At 35.9% G+C, this 17,644-nt stretch overlaps 1 protein-coding gene across 3 annotated transcripts in view; it reads left to right on the forward strand.

Annotated features, from left to right (window-relative positions):
- Tex16 (testis expressed gene 16) overlaps positions 1–17,644 on the forward strand; it is a 373,047-nt gene that overhangs the window by 169,877 nt on the left and 185,526 nt on the right. For all 3 annotated transcript variants that reach the window (NM_001417287.1, NM_001417288.1, NM_001417289.1), the window contains 1 exon segment: positions 3,030–3,110. In NM_001417287.1, coding sequence (NP_001404216.1) covers positions 3,030–3,110 — 81 coding nt within the window.

Below are 17,644 nucleotides of genomic sequence, written 5' to 3' on the forward strand. Positions count from 1 at the left end.
TGCCGTACTGGTTTCCATTGCTTTAGATATACAATGAGGAATTGGACGAATGGATCTTGAAAAAGTTCTATTTTCTGTTTTGTGTTGTGTATGTTTTACAAACATCCATATGTCTTTCTGTAATAGTTCTGCTAATTTACATTTTCATTAACTGTGTTCAAGGGTTCCATTTATGCATTTTCATGTGTTGTCATTTATCTCACTGATAGTAGTAACCTGTTTGAAGTGAATTGATATCTCATTTTGGTCTTGACTTTCATTTCTCTGATTATTAATAATATTGAATATTTTCTCATACATATTTCCATGTTAATGTCTTTTATGAAGTAACTTTTGAGAGAAAATGCTCATTTTTAATGGGCTATTTGTTTATATATGACTAAGATTTTGAGCTCCTTATTTTTTAATATCACCATTTGTTGAATGAATAATTTCAAATATTTACCAGTTCAGTTCTGTAAGTTATTTCTTTACTCCAGAGACTACTTTGCAACAGCTTTTTATATGCTAGAATACCATTTGCCTTTTTGAAGTCCTTATTTACTATCCTTTTGAGGTATAGTCAAAAAGTTTTGCCCTGATAATTGTGTGAAATGTTTCTCACATTTTTCTTCCCATATTTTCATGGATTTCTGGCCTTACATTTAAGATACTGAGTTATTTTAGATCGTGTTTTTGGAAGTAGTAGGCAGTAAGAGTGGGGTAATGTTAAGCCACATGTAGACATAAAATTTTTCATCAGTTACTGAAAATACTATACTTTTTTTAATTGATATTTTATTTATTTATATTTCAAATGTTATCACCTTTCCTGGTTTCCCTTCCAGAAAACCCCCATCCCATACCCGCACCCGCACATTATGTGCCTCCATGAGGATGCTCCCTCCCCACCTCCTCACCTGGTATTCACCTACACTGGGGAATTGAGCCTTCAAAGGAAAAAGGGCCTCCCCTCTCATTGATGCTGGACAAGGCCCATCCTCTACTACATATGGAAAATACTGTACTTTTATAATGTGGGTTTTTATGATTGTCAAAATTCATTGGGTTGTAAATATACAGACTCACTTCTTAGTTACTTATTTATTCCATTTACTGTTATTTTTATGTCCATATCATTCTGTTTTGGTTACCATAGTGGCAAGTAGTAATATCTCCTTTTTGCTATTTTTCTCAAGATTATTTAGTTGTTTAGAGTTAAAGTGGTTCCAATAAAATTTTAGGATATTTTTCATCATGTTAAAAAGAAACAAATCTATTAATATAATAACATTTTTTTTGCATTTTTCACAGTTCTTTTCCTCAACCTACCATATTTTTAATGTTGCTAATCTTTCAGTGCCTTCATTAAATCTATTCATAAATGATTTAAATTTTTGTAATTATTGTAAGTTGCATATGGTTATGCTACTGATTTTTATGTATTGGTTATATAGGTTGCAACTTAATGAATTAATTTATTAATCTTAGTGTTCAGGAATGTAGATCAATGGTAGACTGATTGTTCAACAGTATGAGGCTCTATAATCAATCTCCAATACTGGAAATAAGAACACATGTATTAGTTCTAATGCTTTTTTGGCCTTTTTAATATATAAATACATGTCCATCAACAAATAGAGACAATATGACTTAGGAAGAATTCCATTTTTATGTCTTTTTTGTTTGTTTATTTGTTTGTTTATTTGTTTTAACTATACAAACTAGACTCCAGTAGTATATTGAATTAAATTGATGAACTTATACATCTTGGGTTGTACCAGATTTAAGGCAGAAAGATTTTAGGTTTCCTCCATTCAGTTTAATGTTATGTTTCTTTTCTTAAGTTTGAATGTTTTTATTATACTGAAATATTCTTCTGTATCTAATTTTTCATCATCCTTATGTTTAATTTTATTAAATACTGATTTTGTACTTACAGAGATGATTATATGGTTTTATTATTTATTCTGGCTATGTGTCTCATTGATCCATTCATCTTAAACTCCCTTTGGATATTAGGAAGAGTTCTACATGATCATAGTGAATAACTTTTCATACTTTTTTATTTGGTTTGGTAATATTTTGTTGAAGATGCATACATTAGTTAAGGATAGTAGTTCATAGCTTTCTTTTATATTGTTTCGTCTCATAGAAAAGCTGGCCTTGTAGAATGAGTTTGAAAAACTTACTTTTTGGTCAGTTTCAAAAATTAATTTTAATAAAATTTATGGTATTTTCCCCCTATATGTTTCATAGGAATCATCAGTCAGACTATGATTTTGAGCTGTTCTTTGATTGAATATTTTAGTAGTCATTTAAACACATTATTCGTTTGTCATTTAAATTTTTATTTATGCATGATTAAGTCTTGATATAAATTTTTTTCTTGGTTATAAAATACTTCGATATATAGTTACTAATCTACTTTAAGTATACTAGTTAAACAATTTTTCAGAAGTTCAAGGGAAGACAATATACTATATTTTGTATAATATACTCATTAATACATTTAAGTATAATAAATGTAACACTAAGCCATGCTAAATAAGTTAATATTTCTAAAGCATTAAAATAGAAACTGCTAATTGTTATGTTTTATAGAAAAATTCTCAAATAAATCAACTCACATGATGCTGTTAAATTTAGACTTTTAAATTTATTAAATTGATTTAGTGTTAAAAGGTTTGATTCCATTTTTAGGCATCTTTGGACAAATCTCAATTCTATAACTGAATTACTGACCAGATTAAATTACTTCTCCAAGTCTTGGTTTCTTCATATCTATAATAATTGTACCTGCAACATAATAAGGTTGTTAAAAGGATTTAAAGAGCTAACATTCCCTTAAACCCTCAGAATAATGCCTATCATATAAGTTCTCCTTATTTCATGCACTGTTTATGTATACCCGAGTATATGTGTTTATGATATGACAGTTTAATGGAAATATTAAAAAATGAGCTGTCTGGGCCTCCTATAAATAATATGGTTTCTTTTTTGTATCAAATTTGTGTCTGTATTTAAACTTATTTTACCTTTGCTTTTAGCCAATTACAACTGAACCTGAAACAATGAGTTCTTCACTGAAACGCAAAGCAGATTCACCAGCCATTCAACATCTATCAATGGTATGTAACTTAAATTAATTGCAGGTATTGAAGAGGGATAAATTAATTGTAGGTATTGTACTATTTGTGAGGGATAAACTTAATAGCTTAAGAAATATTGCTTATTAGAACGTATATCCCTAGATAAAAATATGTCTTATAGTATTCTTTGGATATAAATTAAAAAACCATAGTACTACCATGGTCTATAGTAAGAAATCACTTTAACAACCCTGCTTCTATGTATATAAGTTAATTTTAGAAGTATAATGCCTTAGCATTACATACACATTTGTGGAAATTTTATCAATCTTTCAATCTCAACTCCTATGATTGCCTGTCTGGGAATTACTAGCCATACTTTAAATACTCCCATATTCATTGACATGCCATGTGTTCTAACATTTTGGGCCTTTATTATATTTTGGTTTCTTATTCTTCTTTCTCTGCTTTGTTAGTTACTTTTCACTCTCCAATATTCATGAATCTCAAATACTGGTTCTTTCCTGAAATTTTGCCCAAAACCTTAGGAAGAATTAGTCAATTTGTTCTTTGTAGTCACATAATACTATATAAATAATACTGATAATAAGCTCATCACACTGCGTTCACCTAAGGGTGAGACTTTTTTTCTATTAGTTTCTCTAATTTTAACATTTAGTAATGGTATTACAAGGTAGGACATTAATGCTTGTTGAATGTGTGGGTGGTTGGATGGATGGATGGATGGATGGATGGATGGATGGATGGATGGATGAAGGGAAAGATGGATGAGTAGAGGGAAGGAAAGAAGGTCAGACAGATGAAAAGGTGAGTAGATGAGTGGGTGGATTGGTGTAAAACTTTCATTCACCAGATTTAATTTTTGTCTTCTTGTGTCTTCATCTGTGTTTAGTTTGTTCTCTCTGCAATTTGTCTCTATATTACACTATCCTGGTTAAAAAAAAAGTCTGCTTACCCTCACCACTCTCTCTGCATTGATCTCTTAAGTCACATCTCTTTCCTGATCTGTTCTCATGAGTTGGGCATATTCTATCTCTGACTCTCAAATCTTTCCCTTATTCCTTACTTTGTCTGCCCCTCAACTAGATGTCACTTTCAAACATGGCTTCTTTCTTCTACAAACTAACTTACTTCATCGTAAGGGTTTAAAGGTCTCTATTCCACCCAGAGGGATTAAGGGTACTGATGGTGTCCCTGAATTCCACCTGGATTGCATACACCTAGAAGGTCTTTGGATGTGATTCCTTGCCAGAGCACTAATGTTACTAGATTAAAATTTCTCTATAAATGGGAACTTCACTAACTTAACAACTATTTCTTCTCTAGGACATCAAAATAAATAGATAATTCATTAAGAAATAAAAATACTAACTTCTTCTTATATTAATGTGACCAAGAATGAGCCCAAACTTGAACAATCTACTTCTCATCTCTGTATGCCCCCAACAAAGGGTTTTGATATGCATTTATTGAACAGCACAGAAAAAATGGCATGGGAAAGGAATGAAAGATTCTTTATAGAAATTCTTAACTGTTTTACATGAGAAGAAGTCATTTTAATTACATAACTGACCCAGATTACTAAACAGTACTGCAAGTTATATCCAAGGTTTCTCTCAATATTTGTGGCAGATATTTGTTTTATAACCTGTTGGCTGTTTTTGGCAACTGATTAACAACACACACACACACACACACACACACACACACACACACACACACTCTACTCTAGATCAAAGGAATGGACAAGTACATAACAAAAGATTAAAGTTCTGTTATATTGTAGGTTACAAAAGCTTATTGCGGGGAAAATCCTAGGCAAGTGAAGTTGGCTGTTACACTGTTGGCTGTTTTTTTTAAAGTCAGGTTAAACTTACACAGATAGAGTACACAGTGGGATGACAAGTTAGTTAACAGTTGAAAATTAGATCAAGGCTTGTTATTAACTTTGCTGTGAGGCAAGCCAAAAGTTCAGTTTAGGGGGAGTGAATGGATAATATTAAAATTATCAATTCCAGTAGGCAAGACAGAAATCTAAGAACGTGTATGACTAAATCAAATGTCTTAATTGGCCTACAAGATAAGAAAATATCCCCTGATAGGCACAGTGAATTATGCTTATTTTATTCAGACAACTGCATTCTTTGTAATCCATGAAACAAAACTTTAGACTTATATCTTAGATAAAATCAGTTACTCTTCCAGTTTTCAAACACAGAAAGAACACATTTAAAATACTTCCAGACAACTCTGACAAGAGCATACATCTACTAATTAGATTATTCAAGCCTCCAGTTCTCATAAGTAAAATAAAATGTTTACCATAATTAAAGAATTGTTTAGATGTGTATATAGTAACAACTTCTGATATCACATAGTTACCTTATTTGCATTCCTATGTAAACTAACATTAAACAAACACTAAGAAATAAATTATTGTCTAGCCACTTTTAGACTTGAATGAATAATCATAAAATCACATTGTCTCAATTGTGTCATCATATGATTTATATTTATTAAATAGCAAAACATAGTTCTACTCAAACTCCATGGTGTCAAAATAATGAAGTATTTAAGAAGCATAAATACATTTCATGCTTTATATTTCTAATTGGGTGTTTGTCATGCTGCCAAATAGAAACCTTTAAAGAAAATTAGAAATTAAACAGTCCTAATTTGGTTCATATATCTTAAAAAATTAAATGTTTTGGACTAAACACACTGATAATAAATATCTGTTTCAAAATGAATCAATACCATTTTATGGTATTTGCTAGCTATATTTCTGAACAGGTGATGTATAGTAGTAAAATAATAAATCTTTTATTTTTTTGGTGTTTCTTTATTTCTTTGGGAGGAGAGGCATACCACAGTGTGTGAATGGTAATCAAAGGATCCCTTAAGGAAGTTGGTTCTCTCCTTCAACTGATTAGATTAAACTCAGGTCATCAAGCTTAGCAGTGAGGTCCTTCACCTACAAAACCATCTCAGTAGTCTGCATTCTCAGAGATAATTTTACAGTCTCCATATTGAAAAACATTGACCTTTTAACATTCTACTCCTAACAAAAGTGATATTTTGTAGAAATTATACTGGTATGTGTCCCTGTTGTATTAATTTAGAAGCATGTTGCTACATGATTTTGCCTTTTTAGATATATGAATATGTAATGACATAGAAAAATGGCAGCAAACACCATTATACTAGTTAAGAGAAACAGCTTTCAAGTTGTCAAAATGTTTTTCATATTCAATCAGTGTATTCTCCTGTGTTTTCTTATTTATATCATCAACCACCGATCTTTACTGTTCATAGTTTGAAAGCATGCCTTCAGTTCATTCTCTAACTCCTCCCTTGTGGACCCAGTGCTCACTCCAATGGTTGCCTGTGAGAATTCACTTCTGTATTTCTCAGGATCTGGCAGAGCTTCTCAGGAGACATCCATATCAGGCTCATGTCAGCATGTACTTCTTGGCAACCGCAATAGTGTCTGGGTTTAGTGACTGCATATGTGATGGATCCCCAGGTGGGGCAGTCTCTGGATGGCCCTTCCTTCAGTCTCTGCTATACATTTTGTCTCTGTATTTTCTCCTGTGAATAGTTTGTTCCCCTTTCTAGTAAGGACTGGAGCATCCATACTTTGATCTTCCTTTTTCTTGAGCTTCATATGGTCTGTGAATTTTATGTTGGATATTCGGAGCTTTGGAGTTAATATCCACTTATCAGTGAGTATATACCGTGTGTGTTCTATATCCACTTATCAGTGAGTATATACCATGTGTGTTCTTTTGTGATTGGGTTACCTCACTCAGGATATTTTCTAGTTCCATCCATTTGCCTCAGAATTACATGAAGACATTGTTTGTAATAGCTGAGTAGTACTCCATTGTATAAATGTACCACATTTCCTGTATCCATTCCTATGTTAAAAGACATTTTATAAAGAGAGTGAAGACATATTTTTCAGTCTTTATAAAAAGCGTGCCTTTACTAGAACGATCTAGGATTTCTTTTGATTTTCCTATTTCTTTGTGGCAGTGAATAGTTTTATACTTGAGGATCTCAACATAATTCACAATTTAAACTTTAATTATTTCCTTATTATACTGGAATTATTTCAGTTATGATAATACATGTTTCTTCTTGACATGGCTGTCATCTCATCTTCTTTGTTGTAGTTTTCCCCCTTTCGTGTGTACATGTCCGTGTCCGTGTCCGTGCCCGTGCCCGTGTGTGTGTGTGTGTGTGTGTGTGTGTGTGTGTGTGTGTCTGTGTGTGTGTGTGTTTGTATATGTACATACATATGTATATATAATATACAATATGTGTATTTAGTATGTATATATAATATGTATAATATGTTAAAAAGAGCAAGAACTCTCTTTATACATAGGTTCTCTTTTAACTTAGGCTGACTTGAGACTTAGGATCATTTTGCCTTAGTTTCCCAATGTCAGGGCCCAACAATCTCCAAAGAATAGTACTCAAGAGTATGCAAAAGAACATGTTTATTCAGCTGAATTTTCTGCATGCAGGGGTCTCCCCTAATGGACATGAAGGCTCAACTTTTATTGTCAGTTAGGGGAATTCCAGGGAGGGGTAAGTGTCCTTTTACCTTGATTGGTTAGCTCTATTTCTAGGAGGCTGATTGATTATATAATTGGCTAGGCTCTGGAGACTCCACAGCGGGTTGCTTTCTCATTCTAGGTACCTATTCTTCAGGCCAGATGACAAGGTGTCCTTGGATTGGCTGCCTGTGGATATGGTTGGCTGACCAAGGGTTCCTTGATCCAGGTGATCTGGGTTCTCATTTCTGAGAAACAGAAACTTAGACCTAGTCTCCCCAAACTGTCAGTTTGCAGCCTGTTATAGATTCAGCCTGGTTCCGTCTTAATCAGTACTCTCACCAAGATCTGGAGTTCCCACGTTGGTTCATCTGTTTCCTTATTTTGGATTTTATGAATATAATAATGCACACTTTGAAAATATAACCAATCTAGGCATGCTGTTACATGCTCATACTTCTAACAATTTAGCCTGGACTACATAGAGAGGTGCTTTCTAAAAAATGAACAGAACATAACTGAACATATAAAACTTTTCCATTCTGAGTTTCTTAACTAATGATCCTTTTAATATCCAGAGACCTAATTGAAATTCAGAATAAAAGGCTAGTGAGCTGGCTTAGCAGGTAAAGTCATTTGCAGCCAGGACTGACAAACTGAGTTCAATTCCAGGGCCCACATGGTAAAGGTAGAGCACCTATTCTTGAAAGTGGTTCTATGACTTAGACACACACACACACACACACACACACACACACACACACACACACACCCCAACACACACACTAAATCTTAATATAGAACAACTTTTATTTTTAAAAGGTGTTTTATTTTTTCAAAAAGAATAATATTTTGAAAAGCTTAATGAATGTTTCAGTTAGTCTTTAGTTTGATTCTCAGTTAAAGCATGGTTATCTTGTGAATTTCAGTAATTTATCTTAAAAAGGAAGAAAGGAAGATTTTTCTCCATTGATTCTCTTTACATCCCAATCCTAGTTTCTCTCCTCTCAGTCCCCATTTCACATGGCCTTTTCCCCATGTCTCCTCCATTTCATCTCTAAGAATGGGGTGTTCTTCACTGGGTATAAACCTATTTTGTCACTTCAAGTCACTGCAGGACTAGGTATATCCTCCCACTGAGTCCAGACAAGATAGCCCAGTTAGGAGAGTAGGATCCACAGACAGGCAATAGTCAGGGTAAGCTCCCGGTACAGTTATTGGGGGGACCCCACATGAAAAGAGAGCTGCACATTTACGACATATATGTGGGGTGGAATATAGGTCCAACCTATGTATGCTTGTTGGTTGATGGTTCAGTCTCTGGGAGCCACCAAGGGTCTAGTTTAGTTGAAAATGTTGGTCTTCCTGTGGAGTTCATATCCTGTTTGGGCTTCTCAATTCTTCCCCAAACTCTTCCACACAACTTCTTGAGCTTCATTTAATCTTTGGCTGTTGGTCTCTGCCTTTGTTTCAATTAGCTGCTGAATGGAGCCTCTCAGAGGACAGTTTTATTAGGCTGACTGTGTCCCAGGCATACCCGACTGCAAAGGGAAGATTTTTATTGAAACTATTCTTTATTATTATTATGCAATAAATTTATTTAAGCCAGTTTCACAATTCTTTCTTACATGGTCCAGGTTCCTTTACTTTTTATAAACACAACAGATTGTTTGATATTTAAATATTTTCAGTTGTTTTCGGGAAGCAAGAGTTAAAAATAAAAACGTCACCAATTTGTGAGAAATTATACCAATTTTTGAGAAAAGACTTCAAAACTCTTTTTCTACTAATAATTAATTACATACTACCTTTGTACATTGTTATATATGTATTAACACTTTTGTACCCGAAGTTCACTATCATAGGTAGATGGTAAATTATCTATACTGATCGTCACACTTTTATGATAATCTTACTAATTCTATCCTTAGGGAGAGAAGTACCTTTACACTATACAAACTAACTTATAAAATGCACACTTAATAGAAAGAGCAGTTGGGTTAAAAGTCTTGATAAGTATGAAATCCAGTAACTAGAAGCTATATTTAATTGGCATAGCTTAAATATATTAACTTTGTAAACATAGGATTTATTATTATTACTAAATTGTATTTTAGTACAGCAATTCATAATAAATAAAATACAGTATTGCTCACTAAGAACACTTTAAAATTTTATTGTTTAATCATTTTCAGCATTGCAGTTTTCCAGTAATATAGTTTAAGTTTTAAAATTCCATTAATATAATATACATTGGAAGGATTTATCAACAGAATTATGTTTAAAACCCAACTGGTGTTTAAATTTTAATTTTTTTTCCTGTAAAAATAAGAAAATCTCCTAGTATGTTTAAAATTGTGAGAACATACTTTTAACTGAGATATTTTCAGTAACTAAAAAGTTTTAGTATAATATGCTTTTACATAGAAATTTTCTTAAAAATATTGGCACAAAATCATATGTAATATAAAATCCAAAATGCGATAAACGATAGTTTTACTTTTAGAGCTTTGTGAGATAAAAATCATTAGTAGAATATAAAGGAAATATAAAAGTTTTAACTAGCTATTTGGCCTTGGGAATATCTTCCTTAAAAACATCTAAGAAATTTTAGCCTAGAATTTTTATAGCATACATGTGGTTTGATTCTAATTAAAAACTAAACAATCAAAAATTTTCTTTCAGTCTATAAATAATATGTAAATTATGTATGTGATAGTAATATTTTACAAAACACTTTTTGCCTGAAACAGATTGTATCTAAATTGTTTCCCAAAAGTTACTTCTGCATTGCTTCATAAATAGAATACATTCAGAAAATGAGATGAAGCATATGCATTCAGGTCACATATTAACACCATTAACAAAACCCTAGTGTACCCTATACTATTGTTTGCTACAATTTGACTAGACTTGTATTCTTTTTCTTTTCTTTTCTTTTTTTCAGAGCTGGGGACTGAACCAAGGGCTTTGCGCTTGCTAGGCAAGTGCTCTACCACTGAGCTAAATCCCTAACCCGTAGACTTGTATTCTTAATAACTTTACCGTTAAAGTTTTTGAGATGTACATTTGGGTGCCTTAAGCAGACTAGTAATAGTAACCCCACATATTTGAGTATTTAAATGAGATTAAAGCCTGTTTGTTAATACATTACTATATTAGCTCAACATCTTTCACCTAAGTTTGATGTGTCTTACCACTAGAAAAATGTCCCTATTAAGTCACTTTAGTGAGATCAACTTAAGAATCAACACTCCCCACATGGTAAAAATGTCATTCTTATACTAGTAAATGATTTATCGAATATTTAATACTTTTTAAAAAAGCTTAATACAATGAATGGTTCATTACTTTCAGACTTTTTCACTTTGATCTATAGCATGGAGACTTTAAATCTAAAATTTTAACCAAGTACAAATCAAATTACATACTACATTATATCACTGAAATTCACAAATGGGACGCCAGAGGAAAACACCAAACGCCATCTAGAACCCTGGTGCACGGAGGCTCCCGGAAAGGGCGGCGCAGATCTTCCTGGTTGCTGCCGCCACGGAGAGCTCGTAGGTAGCACCCCACGAGCAAACTTGAGCCTTGGGTCCACAGGTAAGACCAACTTTTCTGCTGCAAGAGACCTGCCTGGTGAACTCAGGACACACAGAGGCAAAATTCCACTAGGACCGGGCACTTCCAGTGTTTACCTGGAGTCCCAAACCCGCAGATCCTGGCCTGCAGCAGCTCTCTGCTCCCAAACCCCGTGGGAGAGAGACCTCACCGCCTGGTCAGGTGGGCACTCCTGAGGCTGAAGAGCAGAAGAGAGCACCAACATTGCCCACCCCTGCCCACATCCCTGGCCCAAGAGGAAACTGTATACGGCCTCTGGGTTCCCGTGGGGGAGGGCCCAGGAGCAGCAGGACCCCTGTGCCTGAGACACCGCCGGAACCTGAAGGGACAGACCAGATAAACAGTTCTCTGCACCCAAATCCCATGGGAGGGAGAGCTAAACCTACAGAGAGGCAGACACGCCTGGGAAACCAGAAGAGACTGCACTCTGCACACATCTCTGACGCCTGAAGAAAACACCAAACGCCATCTGGAACCCTGATGCACGGAGGCTCCTGGAAACGATGGCGCAGATCTTCCTGGTTGCTGCCACCGCGGAGAGCTTGTAGGCAGCACCCCACGAGCAAACTTGAGCCTCGGGACCACAGGTAAGACCAACTTTTCTGCTGCAAGTGACCTGCCTGGTGAACACCAGACACAGGCCCACAGGAACAGCTGGAGGCCTGTAGATAGGAAAAACTACACGCCCGAAAGCAGAACACTCTGTCCCCATAACTGGCTGAAAGAAAACAGGAAAACAGGTCTACAGCACTCCTGACACACAGGCTTATAGGACAGTCTAGCCACTGTCAGAAATAGCAGAACAAAGTAACACTAGAGATAATCTGATGGCGAGAGGCAAGCGCAGGAACCCAAGCAACAGAAACCAAGACTACATGGCATCATCGGAGCCCAATTCTCCCACCAAAGCAAACACGGAATATCCAAACACACCAGAAAAGCAAGATATAGTTTCAAAATCATATGTGATCATGATGCTGGAGGACTTCAAGAAAGACGTGAAGAACTCCCTTAGAGAACAAGTAGAAGCTTACACAGAGGAATCGCAAAAATCCCTGAAAGAATTCCAGGAAATCATAAATAAACAAGTAGATGCACATAGAGAGGAGTCACAAAAATCCCTGAAAGAATTCCAGGAAAACACAATCAAACAGTTGAAGGAATTAAAAATGGAAATAGAAGCAATCAAGAAAGAACACTTGGAAACAACCCTGGATATAGAAAACCAAAAGAAGAGACAAGGAGCTGTAGATACGAGCTTCACCAACAGAATACAAGAGATGGAAGAGAGAATCTCAGGAGCAGAAGATTCTATAGAAATCATTGACTCAACTGTCAAGGATAATGTAAAACGGAAAAAGCTACTGGTCCAAAACATACAGGAAATCCAGGACTCAATGAGAAGATCAAACCTAAGGATAATAGGTATAGAAGAGAGTGAAGACTCCCAGCTCAAAGGACCAGTAAATATCTTCAACAAAATCATAGAAGAAAACTTCCATAACCTACAAAAAGAGATACCCATAGGCATACAAGAAGCCTACAGAACTCCAAATTGATTGGACCAGAAAGGAAACACCTCCCGTCACATAAGAGTCAAAACACCAAACGCACAAAATAAAGAAAGAATATTAAAAGCAGTAAGGGAAAAAGGTCAAGTAACATATAAAGGCAGACCTATCAGAATTACACCAGACTTTTCGCCAGGAACTATGAAAGCCAGAAGATCCTGGACAGATGTCATACAGACCCTAAGAGAACACAAATGCCAACACAGGTTACTGCATCCTGCAAAACTTCAATTAACATAGATGGAGAAACCAAGATATTCCATGACAAAACCAAATTTACACAGTATCTTTCTACAAATCCAGCACTACAAAGGATAATAAATGGTAAAGCCCAACATAAGGAGGCAAGCTATACCCTAGAAGAAGCAAGAAACTAATCGTCTTGGCAACAAAACAAAGAGAAGAAAAGCACACAAACATAACCTCATATCCAAATATGAATATAACAGGAAGCAATAATCACTATTCATTAATATCTCTCAACATCAATGGCCTCAACTCCCCAATAAAAGACATCGATTAACAAACTGGATACGCAACGAGGATCCTGCATTCTGCTGCCTATAGGAAACACACCTCAGAGACAAAGACAGACACTACCTCAGAGTGAAAGGCTGGAAAACGACTTTCCAAGCAAATGGTCGGAAGAAGCAAGCTGGAGTAGCCATTCTAATATCAAATAAAATCAATTTTCAACTAAAAGTCATCAAAAAAGATAAGGAAGGACACTTCATATTCATCAAAGGAAAAATCCACCAAGATGAACTCTCAATCCTAAATATCGATGCCCCAAATACAAGGGCACCTACATATGTAAAAGAAACCTTACTAAAGCTCAAAACACACATTGGACCTCACACAATAGTAGTGGGAGATTTCAACACCCCACTCTCATCAATGGACAGATCATGGAAACAGAAATTAAACAGAGACGTAGACAGACTAAGAGAAGTCATGAGCCAAATGGACTTAACAGGTATTTATAGAACATTCTATCCTAAAGCAAAAGGATATACCTTCTTCTCAGCTCCTCATGGTACTTTCCCCAAAATTGACCAGATAATTGGTCAAAAACGGGCCTCAACAGGTACAAAAAGATAGAAATTGTCCCATGCGTGCTATCAGACCACCACGGCCTAAAACTGGTCTTCAATAAAAATAAGGGAAGAATGCCTACAGATACGTGGAAATTGAACAATGCTCTACTCAATGATAACCTGGTCAAGGAAGAAATAAAGGAAGAAATTAAAGACTTTTTAGAATTTAATGAAAATGATGGTACAACATATCCAAACTTATGGGACACAATGAAAACTGGGCTAAGAGGAAAACTCATAGCGCTGAGTGCCTGCAGAAAGAAACAGGAAAGAGCATATGTCAGCAGCTTGACAGCACACCTAAAAGCTCTAGAACAAAACGAAGCAAATACACCCAGGAGTAGTAGAAGGCAGGAAATAATCAAACTCAGAGCTGAAATCAACCAAGTAGAAACAAAAATGACCATAGAAAGAATCAACAGAAGCAAAAGTTGGTTCTTTGAGAAAATCAACAAGATAGATAAACCCTTAGCCAGACTAACGAGAGGACACAGAGAGTGTGTACAAATTAACAAAATCAGAAATGAAAAGGGAGACATAACAACAGATTCAGAGGAAATTCAAAAAATCATCAGTTCTTACTATAAAAACCTATATTCAACAAAACTTGAAAATCTGCAGGAAATGGACAATTTCCTAGACAGATACCAGGTACCGAAGTTAAATCAGGAACAGATAAACCAGTTAAACAACCCCATAAATCCTAAGGAAATAGAAGCAGTCATTAAAGGTCTCCCAACCAAAAAGAGCCCAGGTCCAGACGGGTTTAGTGCAGAATTCTATCAGACCTTCATAGAAGACCTCGTACCAATATTATCCAAACTATTCCACAAAATTGAAACAGATGGAGCACTACCGAATTCCTTCTATGAAGCCACAATTAATCTTATACCTAAACCACACAAAGACCCAACAAAGAAAGAGAACTTCAGACCAATTTCCCTTATGAATATCGACGCAAAAATACTCAATAAAATTCTGGCAAACCGAATCCAAGAGCACATCAAAACAATCATCTACCATGATCAAGTAGGCTTCATCCCAGGCATGCAGGGATGGTTTAATATACGGAAAACCATCAATGTGATCCATTATATAAACAAACTGAAAGAACAAAACCACATGATCATTTCATTAGATGCTGAGAAAGCATTTGACAAAATTCAACACCCCTTCATGATAAAAGTCCTGGAAAGAATAGGAATTTAAGGCCCATACCTAAACATAGTAAAAGCCATATACAGCAAACCAGTTGCTAGCATTAAACTAAATGGAGAGAAAATTGAAGCAATCCCACTAAAATCATGGACTAGATAAGGCTGCCCACTCTCTCCCTACTTATTCAATATAGTTCTTGAAGTTCTAGCCAGAGCAATCAGACAACAAAAAGAGGTCAAGGGGATACAGATCGGAAAAGAAGAAGTCAAAATATCACTATTTGCAGATGATATGATAGTATATTTAAGTGAGCCCAAAAGTTCCACCAGAGAACTACTAAAGCTGATAAACAACTTCAGCAAAGTGGCTGGGTATAAAATTAACTCAAATAAATCAGTACCCTTCCTCTACACAAAAGAGAAACAAGCCGAGAAAGAAATTAGGGAAACGACACCCTTCATAATAGACCCAAATAATATAAAGTACCTCGGTGTGACTTTAACCAAGCAACTAAAAGATTTGTACAATAAGAACTTCAAGACACTTAAGAAAGAAATTGAAGAAGTCCTCAGAAGATGGAAAGATCTCCCATGCTCATGGATTGGCAGGATTAATATAGTAAAAATGGCCATTTTACCAAAAGCGATCTATACATTCAATGCAATCCCCATCAAAATACCAATCCAATTCTTCAAAGAGTTAGACAGAACAATTTGCAAATTCATCTGGAATAACAAAAAACCCAGGATAGCTAAAACTATCCTCAACAATAAAAGGACTTCAGGGGGAATCACTATCCCTGAACTCAAGCAGTATTGCAGAGCAATAGTGATAAAAACTGCATGGTATTGGTACAGAGACAGACAGATAGACCAATGGAACAGAATTGAAGACCCAGAAATGAACCCACACACCTATGGTCACTTGATTTTTGACAAAGGAGCCAAAACCATCCAATGGAAAAAAGATAGCATTTTCAGCAAATGGTGCTGGTTCAACTGGAGGTCAACATGTAGAAGAATGCAGATCGATCCATGCTTATCACCCTGTACAAAGCTTAAGTCCAAGTGGATCAAGGACCTCCACATCAAACCAGACACACTCAAACTAATAGAAGAAAAACTAGGGAAGCATCTGGAACACATGGGCACTGGAAAAAATTTCCTGAACAAAACACCAATGGCTTATGCTCTAAGATCAAGAATCGACAAATGGGATCTCATAAAACTGCAAAGCTTCTGTAAGGCAAAGGACACTGTGGTTAGGAAAAAATGGCAACCAACAGATTGGGGAAAGATCTTTACCAATCATACAACAGATAGAGGCCTTATAACCAAAATATACAAGGAACTCAAGAAGTTAGACCGCAGGGAGACAAATAACCCTATTAAAAAATGGGGTTCAGAGCTAAACAAAGAATTCACAGCTGAGGAATGCTGAATGGCTGAGAAACACCTAAAGAAATGTTCAACATCTTTAGTCATAAGGGAAATTCAAATCAAAACAACCCTGAGATTTCACCTCACACCAGTGAGAATGGCTAAGATCAAAAACTCAGGTGACAGCAGATGCTGGCGAGGTTGCGGAGAAAGAGGAACACTCCTCCATTGTTGGTGGGATTGCAGACTGGTACAACCGTTGTGGAAATCAGTCTGGAGGTTCCTCAGAAAATTGGACATTGAACTGCCTGACGATCCAGCTATACCTCTCTTGGGCATGTACCCAAAAGATGCCCTAACATATAAAAAAGTCATGTGCTCCACTATGTTCATAGCAGCCTTATTTATAATAGCCAGAAGCTGGAAAGAACCCAGATGCCCTTCAACAGAGGAATGGATACAGAAAATATTGTACATCTACACAATTGAATATTACTCAGCTATCAAAAACAATGACTTTATGAAATTCGTAGGCAAATGGTCGGAACTGGAAAATATCATCCTGAGTGAGGTAACCCAATCACAGAAAAACACACATGGTTTGCAGTCCTTGATAAGTGGCTATTAGCCCAAATGCTTGAATTACCCTAGATGCCTAGAACAAATGAAAGTCAAGACGGATGATCAAAATGTGAATACTTCACTCCTTCTTTAAAAGGGGAACAAGAATACCCTTGGCAGGGAATAGAGAGGCAAAGATTAAAACAGACACAGAAGGAACACCCATTCAGAGCCTGCCCCACATGTGGCCCATGCATATACTGCCATCCAATTAGACAAGATGGATGAAGCAAAGAAGTGCAGGCAGACAGGAGCCGGATGTAGATCGCTCCTGAGAGACACAGCCAGAATACAGCAAACACAGAGGCGTATGCCAGCAGCAAACCACTGAATTGAGAATAGGACCCCCGTTGAAGGAATCAGAGAAAGAACTGGAAGAGCTTGAAGCGGCTCAAGACACCATATGTACAACAATGCCAAGCAACCAGAGCTTCCAGGGACTATGCCACTACCTAAAGACTATACATGGACTGTCCCTGGACTCTGACCTCATAGGTAGCAATGAATATCCTAGTAAGAGCACCAGTGGAAGGGGAA

This window comes from Rattus norvegicus, chromosome X (genome assembly GCF_021556685.1).
Source record: "Rattus norvegicus strain SHRSP/BbbUtx chromosome X, alternate assembly SHRSP_T2T, whole genome shotgun sequence".
NCBI classification, from domain to species: domain Eukaryota; kingdom Metazoa; phylum Chordata; class Mammalia; order Rodentia; family Muridae; genus Rattus; species Rattus norvegicus.